This window comes from Rana temporaria, chromosome 2 (genome assembly GCF_905171775.1).
Source record: "Rana temporaria chromosome 2, aRanTem1.1, whole genome shotgun sequence".
NCBI classification, from domain to species: domain Eukaryota; kingdom Metazoa; phylum Chordata; class Amphibia; order Anura; family Ranidae; genus Rana; species Rana temporaria.
The window spans coordinates 139,382,741-139,398,321 of NC_053490.1; the positions used below are offsets into that span (position 1 = coordinate 139,382,741).

Genomic DNA, 15,581 nt, shown 5'->3' on the forward strand with positions numbered 1-15,581 from the left:
TGAGCGAATGCAGCAATTTTATATGGAGGAGGTGAGGGTGACTTATTCTTCAACTGAGACTTCAACTCTCACATCTTTTATAGCTTTTCCCAACAGCCTTGCAACGGGTGTCTCGAAAGATTGTCCAGTCACGAACAAATAGCACCCTCACTGGAATTTTCTCCATTTTATTGGTATTCACCTCCGCCTTTGTTAACATGGTGAGCATCTAAAATCTATATTGTATCATTTTGAAAGAAAGTGTAGTTGGTGCAAATTTTGGTCTTTTTGGTGTTTTCTGTTTATCTGTTTAAGTTATAAAATGTTGGTGTTGTATCACTAGTTATTAATTTTTTTTTAATTTTTTTTTTTTTTAAGTTTGCCTGTAATCACCAGAGCCTTGCTGAATGTGCTGCTGAAGAACTGAACATTAGTCGAGATTCCGTCAATGCCTGTCACTTCCAAATGCTTAACTATAATATGAGTATGGAAACTGCTCCCTGCGGATCCGATCAGCCATCTTGCAACTTTCCTGAGGTATTGCTACTGAGGAATATTACTGTGTACAGAAAAAAAAAAATTTTTTTGACGTTTGTGGGTAACCTAGGTAACCCTTTGTTTGCTGATGGCAACTTACTGACATGTAAAAATCTGTATTTTTTTTTTTTTGCTATAAAATTCGTTTTTTTAGTAGTAAAACCCATACAAAAATGCACGTTCTTTGAATTTTAATGCAAAAAAACACAATATTTAATCAAATTTTTTGGTAAATGATGATACGCCGAATATGTAAATACCAAACATGTCATGCTCTAAAATTGTGCATGTCCATGCAATGGTGGCAAACTAAATAAAATGTAAATTTGACTATGCATAGGTGGCGTTTGAAAAGCCTTTGCAGGTTACCACAGATTTACACAGGAGGTCTGATGCTAGAATTACTGCCCATAATCGGCGATACCTCGCATGTATGGGATGATCACTGTTTGAGTGAATGCGGGACCGACACGTGCGTCAGACAGGGCACTTTAAACAAACTTTTTATTTATTTATTTTTTTACACTGTCCATTTCATTTTTTTCACTTTTATTGCTGTCACAAGGAATGTAAACAACCGTTGTGATGGCAATAGGCATGTGACAGGTACTCTTCATGGAGAGATCTGGGGTCTTCCTTCCGGGTTCACAGACTCTGGCTGTGTGATTTACCGGAGACACAATGAAGTTTATGGCACAGGACTCTGAAGGAACGGCCCGGGTGGCCATTCCTTCAAAACGCATTTCATGGTGACGTCACCAGATGCTATTACAATTAATATCTCTGTTTATAATACCTATAGGTAAGCCTCATTGTATATAGGCTTACCTATAGGTACAAATTAAGCATGGAAATTTACTCCCACTTTAAAAGCATTCGATCACACCAAGATCTGTGTTTTCTAATGCTTTTTATTTTTGAAAATGGCGCAGTTGACATCCAGATAAGCCATAAGTGATGTCAGGTCATTGCTTCTGGGTTACCATGGCTGAGAGCCGATGAAAGCCAGAACCACTTTTATTTGGCTGTACGAAGATCTTCTGTTGTACTAGTTTGCTAGTAGTTCTATTATTTAGTAAAGTAATTATTTATTTTAGCAACTATGCTTGTAATCTCAGAGATGTTTTCAGTTACCCACTTATCAGTTTTTTTCAATGTTGAATAGTAATTTATATGAGATAAGGAAAGTGTTTAGTCGGCTTATGTAGGCTTGCTCAGCACAACAAAGTATGAGGTGGATATGTAACTTTTGGAGTATTTTGACAAAATTTGCGTCTATTGCACAATCATTTCTTCCATTTTGTTTTTGACAGTACTTCAACTACAGCATTCTGCTGAGCCTGCTGGCCTGCTCGGTGTTTCTTCAGATCAGCAGCATCGGAAAACTGGCTCTCATGTTGTCCATTCAGGTTATCTACATTATCATCGTAGAAGCGCCTGAGGTTGTTCTCTTTGACAACTATGACCTGCTGGTGACTGCAAATGCATTGTAAGTCGTCTCTGACATTTGAGATTCACATATAGTCATTGAAAATACTTTCTAAACTGTTATAGTAGAAAGTATTTTTTGTGGCATTATAAATACTTTACAACAGCTGTGGATTATGATGAACCCAAGAATCATTTATATTAAAAAAAAAAACTTCTCATTCTCTGTTTACAATTTGCTTTAAGGGGTTGTAAAGGTAAAAAAAAAATCCCTAAATAGCTTCCTTTACCTTAGTGCAGTCCTCCTTCACTTACCTCATCCTTAGATTTTGCTTTTAAATGTCCTTATTTCTTCTGAAAAATCCTCACTTCCTGTTCTTCTTTCTGTAACTCCACACAGTAATGCAAGGCTTTCTCCCTGGTGTGGAGAAAGCCTCTTGAGGGGGGGGAGGGGGCGAGCAGGAGTGTCAGGATGCCCACTAACACACAGTTCCTTTCTCTATCTGCAAAGTAGAGAGTGTCCTGACTTGTCTGCTCGCCCCCTCCCCCCTCAAGAGGCTTTTTCCACACCAGGGAGAAAGCCTCACATTACGGTGTGTAGTGAGGATTTCTCAGGAGAAATAAGGACATTTAAAAGCAAAATTGAAGGAAGAGGTAAGTGAAGGAGGACTGCACTAAGGTAAAGAAAGCTATTTAGGGAAAAAAAATTCCCTTTTCGTCTTTCAGGACAGCCACAATGAGAGACATAGGCTCCTCCCCTTCCTCTGGAAACACTGCGCCAGCCTATAAATTCTTACTTCCCCTGCCGGACTTCAGTTGTTAGTGTTTCCTCCGGAGGGGAGACACTGTGCTTGGAACCAGGCCGGTCAGTCAGGGGACGGAGACCGCTTTTGAACCTGGAGAGAAGCAGGGGCTTCTAGGGTACTAATAGGTGCGGTACTTACCCACCATCTGGAGCCACCCCATCCTCGTCGACCGCGGCAGCAGGCTGAGGGGGTCCCCTATCGCGTCCACAGGGCCGCAGCACGGTGGCATCCTGGCTCTCCCTGTTGTTTAAACAGACTGTGTTTTTTGTAACCAGCGGGCTGGACGGCGGGCGACGTCATTTCGGGCGGAGGGCGGAATGCCTCCCCTTTGACCCGTGACTTCCGGTTTCCGGGTCGCGGAGCTGATGGGGGACCAGGCAAACCCCCTGCAGTCATGTCGGAAGCAGACGCTCAAACGACACTCAGTGACACTACCTCCAGCCTTCCTAAGGTAAGAGTACCCTGGGGTGGGTTCCTCTCTACCTAGGAATGCCCCTCCATACATGGTTCCTGTCTATTGGGGGGGGCAATCCCCCTGGGTGGTCGGGGGGGGGGGGGGGGAGGCTCTGATCCCTGCAGGATAGAGGGTCAGTGCACTCCCGGGGGTTGTATCTGTCTGCCCATTTTTTCTGATTGTTTACTGCCTTTTTTTGTACATATTTTGCAGAAAGCTACTGACAAGTCAAAGTCATCCCATACCTCCAGAAGGAAGTGTGCCTCCTGTAGGGATGTTCTAGGGGAGTCATGGGCAAAGGTCCTATGCAGGGACTGTATAGACACCCTAGTTAGAGAGAGGGATTCAGAGCGAGAGTTAGGACTAGCTGCTTCCGTAAAGGAACTCTCGTCCACCTTTTCATCCTTTAAGAGTCTCTTTGAAAAATTCCAACTCCCTTCTAATCCCATCTCTCAGGATACAACCCCTACGCTGGTTCAGGACTCTGTACCTGCCTAACCTGCCACTACACAGAGGGCAGAGGAGGCTTCAGGTCCTTCCGGCGTTGAACAGGCACGTCCAGATAGTGCTACCTCTGATTCTCAGGGCTCAGAGGAGGAGGGCCAGGATGGGGAATCCGGCAAGCCCTTCTGATATAAGTTATCCCTGGATGAGGTAGAGGACCTCTTGGGGGCAATTTATCTGACCCTTGGTATCCAGCCCGACAAAAAGACCTTATCCCTCCATGACCAAATGTATCAGGGTCTGGGGGATCGGGAGAAAAAAGTCTTCCCAGTACATGAGGTATTGGTTAACACAGTTACAAAGGAATGGGAGGATCCCGAGAGGAAACCCTTCTTTTCCAGGTCCCTTAAAAGAAAGTTTGCCTTTTCAGAGGACCCGGCGTCTATTTGGAATAAGACCCCCAAATTAGACGCAGTCTTCTCCCAGGTCTCTAGAAACACGGACCTAGCATTCGAGGACATGGGGGCTTTAGCTGATGTGATGGACAAAAGGATAGACTCCTACATACGGCTATAGATACTGTCTTGTCCTCCTTTCCCACAATCCTGCGAGGTATTGCTTTTATAGCTGATGCCTCAGCAGAATCTATTCGCATGACTGCCAGGTCAGCGGCCCTGGCCAACTCTGAACTTGGCCGGGTGACAGCGCCTCTAAGGCCAAGTTATGCGGGATACCTCTGACTGGTGACCTACTCTATGGCCCAGGTCTAGAAGCCGTTCTAGACCGCACGGCGGATAAGAAGAAATCCTTTCCTATCAAACGAAAGGCCCCGTTTCGGTCAAAGAAGGGGTTTCGTCCGCAAAGACAGAGGGGGGCACCCAAGCCTGAGGGGCAGAAGAAGCCTTGCCCCCTGAAAAGCAGGGGCAGAGGAGGGGCGATTTTTCGCCCTCCTGAGCAGCCCAGCAAAAAACAATGACTCTCCAGTCAGGGTGGAAGGAAGACTGGGGACCTTCCTCCCACAATGGGAGGCAATTTCTCCCAACCGGTTCATCCTGGGGGTCATAAGAAGGGGGTATCACCTAGAGTTTGCAAGTCCCCCCTCCCCCCCAGAGATACCTGATTACACACATACCCAAGTGCAGAGAAAAGTCCGAAGCCTTGCTTGGGGCCCTAAGGGATCTGGAAGACCAAAGCGTGGTCCGCAGAGTTTCAGAGGCAGAAGAGGGGATGGGATTCTATTCACACATATTTGTTGTAAAGAAGCCTTCCGGAAAATTCTGACTAATCCTGAATTTGAAAACCCTGAACAGGTCAATTACCTACAAGCGGTTCCCCATGGAGTTGATATTCACAGTCAGGGCCCTTCTCCCCCACAACTGCTTCATGGTATCTCTGGACCTCCCAGAGTTTCCTGCGGCTAGCGGCAGACCTAGATGGAACAATTGTACACCTGCAGTTCCAGGCTCTGCCATTCGGGCTATCCTCATCTCCCCGCATCTTTACCAAGGTCTTGGCAGAACCCGTGGCGTTTCTGCGACTCCAGGGAGTGTCCATCATAGCGTACCTGGACGACCTGCTCCAGTTTGCGGCATCCCCAGAACAGCTTTCCAAGGATCTGGAGATGACGATAAAAGTCCTAACAGACCTGGGGTGGCTACTGAACTTGGAGAAATCCAGTCTCATCCCCTCACAGCATATCACATACCTGGGATTCTGGTTGGAATCAACACTCTTAAGAGTGTTTCTCCCAACAGAGAAGGTCTTAAAGTTAGACCCTCCTACAATGCAACCAGCAGGTCCCGATAAGATCTCTAATGTCAACTCTAGGTCTGCTGACATCCACCCTCCCAGCAGTCCAATGGGCAGGACTACACTTTCGCCCCCTGCAGGCCTTCGTCCTGAGGGTTTGGGACCACAGTCAAGAGTCTAGACACTTTGGTTCAGGTACCAGATCAGGTAAAAAGATCCCTCTGGTGGTGGAGAAAGGTTAAAAACCTGTCGCAGTGTCGGCTGTGGCTTATCCCGGTGTCTTGGGTAGTAACCACAGACGCAAGTGGCAAGGGCTGGGGGGCTCACCTGGGGTCCCTTCCAGTTCAGGGCACCTGGGGGTTCGAAGATCTAAAGAGATCATTCAATTGGAAGGAGCTAAGGGCAGTGGGGCTAGCCCTCAGATTTTTCCAAAGGGAACTCCAGGGGGCACCACACTCAGGTGAGGTCGGACAATTCCTTGGCTGTAGCCTACCTAAACAAGCCAGGCGGCTTGAGGAGCGGAGTTCTATCGACCCTAGCAACAGACATCCTGGGCGGGGCCGAGATCAACACTCTCTCACCCTCGGCAGTCTTTCTGAGAGGCGAGAAGAATGTGTTGGCAGACTTTCTCAGTCGGAAGCAACTGAGAGAGAGAGCGAGTGGATCCTCAATCAGAAGGTCTTCGGTCTCTTGGTCAAGAGATGGGGGCTTCCATAGGTGGACCTATTTGCCTCAAAAGAAAATGCGAAGGCTCTCTCTTTTTTTCTCTCTAAACGGAGGAGAAGGAGCATTGGGGGTGAACGCACTGTCCCAGAGCTGGCAGTTCAAGATGTGCTACGCATTCCCACCACCGGTATTGTTGCTCGCAGTTCTGAGAAAATTTCAGTTAGAAAGCACTTCCCTGATCCTAGTGGCACCACATTGGCCCAAGATTCTCATGGTTCTCAGTGCTCAAGCAGCCGGGTGTAGAACCTCCCCTTCTCCTACTGCCCCGAGAGGATCTCCTCTTGCAGGGCCCAGTTCTCTGCCCTCAGGTGCACAAGTGGAGACTAGCGGCCTGGCTACAGAGGAGGGCATCCTAAGATCCAAGGGATTTTCAGAGAGGTTAATTACCACCCTCCTTATTAATAGCAGGAAGGAAGAGACTCGTCAGATCTACCAGAAGGTTTGGCTTTGCTTTAATAAGTGGTGCATAAGATGCTCCTGTTCAGTGCAGAGCGCCACAGACATTCTGGAATTCCTGCAGTGTGGCGCGGATAGGGCTCTTTCTGTAGGTACCCTCAATGGACAGATCTCAGCACTTAGTGCATACCTAGAAAAACCGTTGGCCTCTAACCCCTGGGTAGTCAGGTTTTTCAGGGCTCTCTCTAGGCAGAGACCAGCTCGGGGCCCACCATTCCCCAGCTGGGACCTGTCCTTAGTTTTGCAGACCCTCACGGGTCCCCCCTTTGAACCTTTAGACAAGTGTTTTCTAAAGGAACTGTCCTTAAAGGCAGTATTTTTGGTTGCAGTGACTACTGCTAGGAGGTTCAGCGAGATAGAGGCCTTATCCGTTAGACCCGCCCATTTGTGTTATTTTCCCGTCCGGGTCATTTTTAAGACCGATCCAGCATTTTTGCCCAAGGTTACTTCGAAGTTTCACAGAGGTCAGGAAGTAGTTCTACCTTCCTTTTGTCCCAACCCCACAGGTGAGGGGGAGTTGAGGTTTCATACCTTGGCTGTCAGGAGATGCATCCTGCACTACCTAGAGCTGACAAAGGAATTTAGGAAGTCAGACTCGTTATTTGTTTTGTTTTCTTGGATCAGAAAGGGTTACAAAGCGTCTCGACGCACCATTGACAGATGGCTCAGAGCAACCATTGGACAGGCATATACCCTAGCTGGTAAGGAGATCCCTACAGGGATAAAGGCACACTCTAACAGAGCTTTGGCAGCTTCTCAGGCGGAAAAGGCTGGAGCTACGCCAGAACAGATATGCAGGGCAGGGACATGGTCCAACTACTCCACTTTCGTGAAACATTACAGAGTGGACCTAGTGTCGGCAGGTGAGCAAGCCTTTGTTCGAAAGGTTTTGCAAGCTGTAGTCCCACCCTAGTTAGTAAGTGCTCGCTTATCCTCTCATTGTGGCTGTCCTGAAAGACGAAAAGGGAAAATTAGAGTTACGTACCGGTTACGTCTTTTCCAGTAGTCTTTCAGGACAGCCCTAGTTACCCTCCCTGAGATTTTGGGGGTCTTGCTTAAGACCAGGACGCAGCATGGTAATGAGTTTTGATGGTATGTTACTAATGTGTTCTTGTGTCTCCCCAGCTGGCCGGAGGTGATCTTGTAAAAACTGAAGTCCGGCTGGGGAAGTAAGAATTTATGGGCTGGCGCAGTGTTTCCAGAGAAAGGGGAGGAGCCTATGTCTCTCATTGTGGCTGTCCTGAAAGACTACTGGAAAAGACTTTACCGGTATGTAATTCAATTTGTTTTACTTTTACAACCCCTTTAAGGTTATGTACTTAAAACTGTTCTATATTGTGCATTGTGATCTACATTATATATTAAGTACATTAAAGTGGTTGTAAAGGCAATATAGTTTTTTTACCGTGCTGCATTCTATGCAGTAAGGTCAAAAACCTTCTTCATGCAGCTTTCCCAGCAGCCCCCTCCCTACTAAGTACATACCCAAGCCCAATCTTCATCCAGCAATGTGCACGAGAGCTAAAGTTCTCTCAGATCTCTCCCTCCTCAATGGCTCAAAAACAGCTGCAGCCATTGGCATTGCAGCTGTCAATCAAAACCAGTGACGAGAAGTGGGGCCAAGCCCCGTTTTGTTTGTCTTGACATTTGTTATGTATTGACACTCAGAATAGGGCTCGGGAGCGAGCATGCATGACAGGCTTGCTATGAGGGCACTTAATGGGGGTTGGAGCCCTGTGCGCTGATGGGGGCCCCAGAATAGGAGGATTGGAAGTGCTCTGTGCAAAGCAGGTAACATAACATGTTTGTACATCATTTTGTATGTTGTATACTCCACACTGTCCTACTCTTTACACCTGCTAAACATTATAGTCTCCATGCTATAGTGAATTTGTTACATTATCGTAATCGACAAATTATATCACCAGAAACGCACACTTTTACTTGTTTATTTTATAAGGTGAACTGCATTGACCCTTCACATCTAGTCAGGAGTAATCTTTCAGTAAGCTGAAATGCAATTGGTCCAGTGGGTAATTAAACTTTGTGCCTGAGCCTCGTCCTATATACTTATACAACGTCTTGTAGAATAAGCCTAATTGAATGGTTTATTAATGTGCAAATTATGCTATATTTTATTTAGTGGTTCTGAAAATGCCTAATCCAGGTAATATTTTGTAAATTTCCCAATAGACATGGCACTGCAAAGTCAATGTCAATTTCCTGATGTGTTGTGGTTGGTGGATTAATTGGTCCTGCTTCAAAACACTTGAAGTGTAGTGCAGGAACCAGAGTTCCTTCTGGCAAAAAGTGTGAACATCTGTTCATAAAGGTGTCCTACTGTGTTTTGTTAAGATCGGAACTTGGAGGCTATAACCTTATTGCTGTACTGGCAGCTGTTTTTTTATATCTGCTTATGCATGGCATTGACAAGTACATGAAGATGGTTGAATAAATCTGAAGATATCTTCTTAGTTTTGCAGAGCAGGAATAGACTGGATTTCTTTTGGAATCTGCTTTGGACATACATTTCCTCTGGTTCTCTGAATAACAAAACACACAAATGTTTGCAAGCACAGTAGATCACTAAATTCCATTTGTTTTCTCTTAGATTATCCTATGGGATAGCGGGTGTCAGCGGATGAACATTCGCTGACACATGATCTCATCGGTTCCCGCTATGGTCCGATCCGTCATCGGATCGGGTGAACACGGACAGACGATCCGTGTTCATCCGATCCCCCCCAGGGAGGAGAGCGGAGATCTGACAGGGCGGTCCCTGCACAGTGTGCGGGGACCGCCTGTCATCTGCCGGCTCAGCTGGGATCAACGGAGCAATCCCCGATGAGCAAGCGGATATTTAAGGAACGGATCCTCAGGGGATCCGATAGTGTGAAAGGGCCCTTACTCAGTAAGCACAAAATAGTAACCGTTAGAAATCTGGGCAAATCAAACGGAGTGCATAAAATCATAAGCAGGAATTCCTTTTTTTTTTTTTTTGTGAATATGAGCCTAACCCCATCCGCTTCCTGTTGCCTAAGTCTCCATTTTGCTCATTATAATTTTATTTTTATAAATACATTTCCTTATAGAATAAAGCAACAACAATTTATGCTATTCTGTACATTCACATCAATCCCTGCCCTCAAGGAGCTTACAAAATAAGGACCCTATGTCACATGCATAAATACACGCATAATGGGGCCAATTTAAACAGACGCTAATTCACCTATTGGCATGTCTTTGGACTGTAAGAGGAAACCAGGGTACCCAGAGGAAACCCACGCAGGCATCTGGAGAGCTCAATACTGATAGTGTCCTGGTTAAGATTTGAATAGAGCATCTCTGACTGTTAATGCCTGCAGTTAGGCAGAAGTGCTACCCACTAAATCATTTTGATGTGGCCTCACTCCTCAATAATGATGTTTAGGAGCAGGCCCGGACTGGCCATAGGGCATACCGGGCATATGCCCGGTGGGCCGCGGCATGTCACATCTCCCCCCCCCAGTGCACTCTCAGCTGCGGCAAACTCCGCAGTCGGATTCGCGGCAAACTCCGCGGTCGGATCCGCGGCAGGCCCCGTGGCCGATTCCGCGGCCGACAGCCGCATTTCTATCTGCCAGCCAGGGTCCCACTCCCTACTCTGAAGGCAGCGAGCTGGGCTGCTCCTTTTGCCGATGCCGCTCACTACGGCTGGCTCCACGGCCACCTCCGCGGCCGTCCAGGCAGCCTTCTGAATCTGTTTGCTCAGAAGGAGGAAATGAAGAGGACAGGTCATGTGACCGTGAAGGGGGAGGAGCTGGAGAAGGTCTCCTCTGCCTGATGTCGTAAAAGGTGCTGGACTGCTGGAAAGGTAAGTGATACTATGCCAGCCTACCAGTGTTTTTTTTTTTTTTTTTCTTGCCTGCCAATGTGTTTTTATTTAATTTTATTGTATATTGGCTGCCAATGTATTTTTTTTTTGCATCTTGCCTGTCATTTTTTTTCTGTATCTTGGCTGCCAAAGTATTTTTTTGTATTTTGCCTGTCAATGTATTTTTTTTTTATCTTGCCTGTCAATTTTCTTTTTTCTATATCTTGGCTACCAATGTTTTTTTTTTAATCATGCCTGTCAATATTAAACTATTCATAATAAAAGCATTCTGAGTCTTAGTGACCCCTTTCACACTGGGGCAGTGTGAGCGCTAACAGTAGAGTGCTGCTAGTTTAAGCGGCGCTTTACCGCTGTTAGGCTACTTTCACACTGAGGCGCCGGCGGTAAAACGCCGCTATTTTTAGCGGCACTTTACTGTAATTTTTGCTGCGCTTTTGGTCGCTTTTAACCCCCGCCAGCGGCCGAATAAAGGGTTCAAAGTGCCACTCCTGAGGTGCTTTGCAGGCACTTTGGCAGCGCTGCCCATTGATTTCAATGGGCAGGGACGCTCCTACAGTGCCTCAAAGAGGCTTGCAAGACTTTTTTTACTGTCCTGCCAACGCACCGCTCCAGTGTGAAAGCACTCGGGCTTTCACATTGGAGTGAAGGGAGCGGCTCTTTCAGGGCGCTTTGCAGGCGCAATTTGTAGCACTATAGCTCCTGCAAAATGCCTCAGTGTGAAAGTAGCCTTATAGCAGCCCTTTGGCGCCACTAGCAGGTACTTTTAACCCCCCAGAAGGGGTTAAAAGCGTCTGCTTTTTAACGCTGCTTTCAAAGTGCTTTTATGGTGCTTTGAAAGCGGTACCCATTAATTTTAATGGGCAGGGGGGGTAGAGGAGCAGTGTATACACCGCTCACGTACCTCCCCAAGGATGCTGCTTGCAGGACTTTTTTTCCCATCCTGCAAGTGCACCACTTCAGTGTGAAAACACAGAAGATGCAGTTTACAGGCGCTATTTTTAGCGAAAAAACGCCTGTAAATTGCTTCAGTATGAAAGAGATTTTACACAATGTGAGTGATGCTGAACAAAGTTTGAAGGACCCCTTTCACACCTAGACCGCCCCGTGGTAGCGTTAAAGCGCTGCTTGTTTTAGCGGTGCTTTACCGGCACTGCAGCGCCACTTTGCGGGCGGTAGCGGGGCGCTTTTAACCCCAAAGGGGTTAAAAGCACCCAAAAAGCGGCGCTGCCGAATCGCTTTGCTGGCGCTTCGTAAGAGCTGCCCATTCATTTAAATGGGCAGGGCGTTTTTGGAGTAGTGTATCCAAACCATCCCAAAGATGATGGTAGCAGGACTTTTTTCCCATCCTGCAAGCGGATCGCCACAGTGTGAAAGCATACTGGGGAGGCTTGAGAGGCACCTTTCAGGCACTATTTTTAGCACCTCAGTGTGAAAGAAGTCAAAGTGATGGCATCAGTTAGACATTGTGTGAACAGTTCTTGTGCCCAAAAGGTGTCCTGAATTGAGCCCACGTTCACATTGGGCCGATTTGACATGTCAAATCGCATGCCAAATTGGAGGGTATTGCCGGCAATAGTACTGTCTGAATCAGTGCGACGCCGACTTTGCGTAGTTCCTGTACTACTTTTGCCGACTTCAGGGGCGATTTGAATAGACATCTGTGCATGAACCCGCACTGATGTCTGTCAAATTGCCCCCCCCCCCCCCTTCAATGTCGGACTGCATTACCGCACGATTTCAAACCAGCAATGCAGTCCGACTTCGGGACACCTTTTGGGTATATATATATATATATATATATATATATAGATACCCCCTCTTCCCAGGGCTGTCTTTAACGTAGGGCATTAGATCATATTAGATTGTATTAGATCTGCAGTCAGTTACAGTGACTGAAGCAGGCTAAATATAACTAAAATACATAGAGAAACCGGTTGCCATTATCGGTAATTAGTTTTTTTTTAAAAATGGGCTGCTCAGCTTAGAATGCCTGGGCCTATTTTTTGTCCCAGTCCGGGCCTGTTTAGGAGGTTGGTTTAGCATTTACAGGGAAGCAGTATAAGGATTCAGTTATTTGTATTTCTTGATCTATTGGTTTCAGTAGCAAATTTTACTCACAGGAACCTTTGTCTTTGCCTCTTTTTTATATACTTACTCGTCATTTCCCAGATTTGTGTGCAGACCGCATCTCAGTACCCAGATTTCTTCTAATTCTTAAATAGCTTTGACATGTTGCTTTATCGGAAGCATACATTTATCAGTCCCTGTCTTATGTAGGAGCCTCAGAGTCTAATGTGCCTTCCATGCTCTTCAGCTTTGAAAGGAAACCATCATTGGCTTTCTGAATTAAATCATATCACTGCAAATTTTATGCAGATACTGTGCATTTGCATCCCTTGGTTCATTGCTGCGTGGCAAGACTGCTAACTACTTAACCACCATGTGAGATTACCAGAAATGGCAAAATTTGTGTTCGACTAACTGTTCAGTAGTGACCATCTAATATCATTTGATTCTTAACAAAAGGATCCTACTGCCACTCAGAAGCCGTGTTCATATGTGCTTCTTCATTGACAATTCCTCCAGGCACTGCAGTTTTCGAGTAAATTTGATGCAAAGTAATCTTTGCACACATCATTACAGATGAGTGCTCTGCAGTTTATGAGAAGCTTCTCTGGAGCTTGTAACCCTTTCTTGGTTTCTTCATTCTTTAAACTACTATAGTTTCAGTGATAGTGATTTAGATTAGTTAGCAGCTGTTGATTTTCACCAAGTGTCTTTAAGCCAAGCATTTCATTTTTCATTCTTTTTTAGAGGGGCACTAATATATAGGTAGTAAACCAGTGTCTTGAAGGAGAAGAGCATGAAAGGAGGGCAATATACTTAGTCCTTTTGATCATCCAGGTTTATCCTAGGTTCACACTGTAGTGGGTGGGTAGTAGTAGTGTAGTGTAAACTGCACGTGTTCCTGCACCCGCAGCTAAAAGCACCGTTTCTAAGCAGATGCTTGTGGGTTTCATTAATTCATTAATTCTTAACTGTACACCCCCCCTTCCCACATATCAGATGCAGTTATATGCAGACCAAGAGAGGGTCAGTTTTTTTCCTCCCGGGAATTGCAGTTTGAATGAGCTGTTGCGCCCACACAAACTTAAAGGGGTTGTAAACCTTGGTGTGTTTTCACCTTAATGCATCCTATGTATTAAGGTGATAATACACCCTGCTGTGTCCGGCCCCCCCGAGCCCCCGTTTTACTAGTTTTACATCCTTTACTGATGCCTAAAAGCCTAAAGAAGGGACACGCATGTCCTGATCGCGAAGCGCCACCCGCCAGCCTGAATCCCGGAAGTGACGGCAACATCACATCACGGAGCCTCCACGATCCCCATTCCAGCTGCGGGCCAGCGCTGTACACATTCAGTGCAAACAGGACTGCTACATGACTCAGATCTCAACCATCAGCCCGTGATGTACACACTCCACCAGGACCAATGTGGATGAAACACATTTAACCCTTAACATGCCTGATTATCTCTACTCAAATGTGAGTGTTTTTAATCCCTTTTTATTAAAGATGTTTTAAATATGCTGCAATTAGAGGGCGCCGTTCTCTTTCTTCTTGTTTGTTCTCAGAGCCTCTTCTAGCTTTTTAGACTGGCAGCCATCTAACTCAGCAACTTTCCTGTATACCGCCTTACATGGACTATGTACCATATATGGACTCATATTGATTTTAACCCCTTCCCTGCCCATCCACTTTCCATTTATATATTTTATTGTTATTTTTAGACCGCTATATTCAGAGTGCGCCATATCAACCCACTGTTTTTTGTTTTACTTACCTAAGCCCCTAATTTTTGAGGGTGAGATCCTGCGTCGTTCTCTCCATGGCTGATCGGCTCCTCATTGGATAGATTGATAGCAGCGCAGCCATTGGCTCCTGCTGCTGTCAATCAAATCCAATGACGCGGCCGCCGGGGGGGCGGGGCCGAGTCATACACTCGGCGGATATGCATGTCGAGTGTATAACAGGGGAGCGCATCCGCAAGGTAAGCCCCCTCAGGAGAGAGCTTCCCAGAGGGGGTTAGCTCTTGCGGGGAGGAGCCAAGACAGCCGCCGTAGGACCCCAGAAGAGGATGTTCGGGACCACTGTGCAAAATAAACTGCACAGTGCAGGTAAGCATGATATGTTTTAAAAAAAAAAACATAGTATCACTTTAAGCTGAACCGCCCGCACAGATGTAAAAATTGATTTGGTGTATTTTGAAATGAATCTAATAGGACCTGTACTGTGAAAGATGCGCTCAGAAGAGGCAAGCAGATGTGAAAGGACCTAGTCACTAGTACTGCATGTAGAAATGGTGCACAAAGGAAAACGTTATTAAACTATTTCCCATTCTGGATACATATTTTTGTATTCATTTAAAATGTAAAACACTGCATATGGTTACTAAATGGTGATAATTGGAATTGCCTATAATGCTTCGTACCATCTAGTTGTAAAAATTATTTTTTTCCCGGCACAGGAAAGAGCCCAGGGGTAGGCAACCTTTGGGGGGTGGAGATCTACCTGAACAACATGAAATAGATCAAAGATAACATGGGTTCGCCCCTGTTTTTTTTTTTGTTTTTTTTTTTAAAGAAATTAACTAGCAAGGTCTAGGTAGATAGTAAGGAAAACATAGAAAAAGATAATAAAACAAATGTCACTGTAAAAATATAAACTTGGTCTACCTTAAAAGTGTAAAGTATCAGTAAGTAGAGAAGTGGACAGTGTCAGTAGACAGTGGATGGTATGTGGATGGTGTCAGTCAGTAGGAAACACTCCCCAATCTTCATATCTGCAGCCTTGGCTGCACAGACTGAATGAACAGGACTTCCCTGTTCATTCGCAAACAAAAGCATAGTGAACACTGTTTACTATGCTTCAGTTATGAACGAACGCTGTAAATGATTTGCACTGATCACTCACTGTGTTGATTCAGAAAAGGTCATTGTTATCTATCAGCCCATTCCCCCGCTCTCTAACCTGAATATCCACTACAACAGAAGACAAGGGGAAGCAGAAGGAAGGGGAACCTGGCCAGGACGGGCAGCATTTACTGGAACTGATCCTCTGTATCTTCCT

The 15,581-nt window shown here is 45.8% G+C and overlaps 1 protein-coding gene across 2 annotated transcripts in view; it reads left to right on the top strand.

Annotated features, from left to right (window-relative positions):
- ADCY6 (adenylate cyclase 6) overlaps positions 1 to 15,581 on the top strand; it is a 284,434-nt gene that overhangs the window by 250,367 nt on the left and 18,486 nt on the right. For both annotated transcript variants that reach the window (XM_040341193.1, XM_040341194.1), the window contains 3 exons: positions 84 to 200; positions 358 to 516; positions 1,830 to 2,005. In XM_040341193.1, coding sequence (XP_040197127.1) covers positions 84 to 200; positions 358 to 516; positions 1,830 to 2,005 — 452 coding nt within the window. The remainder of the gene's footprint in view (positions 1 to 83; positions 201 to 357; positions 517 to 1,829; positions 2,006 to 15,581) is intronic.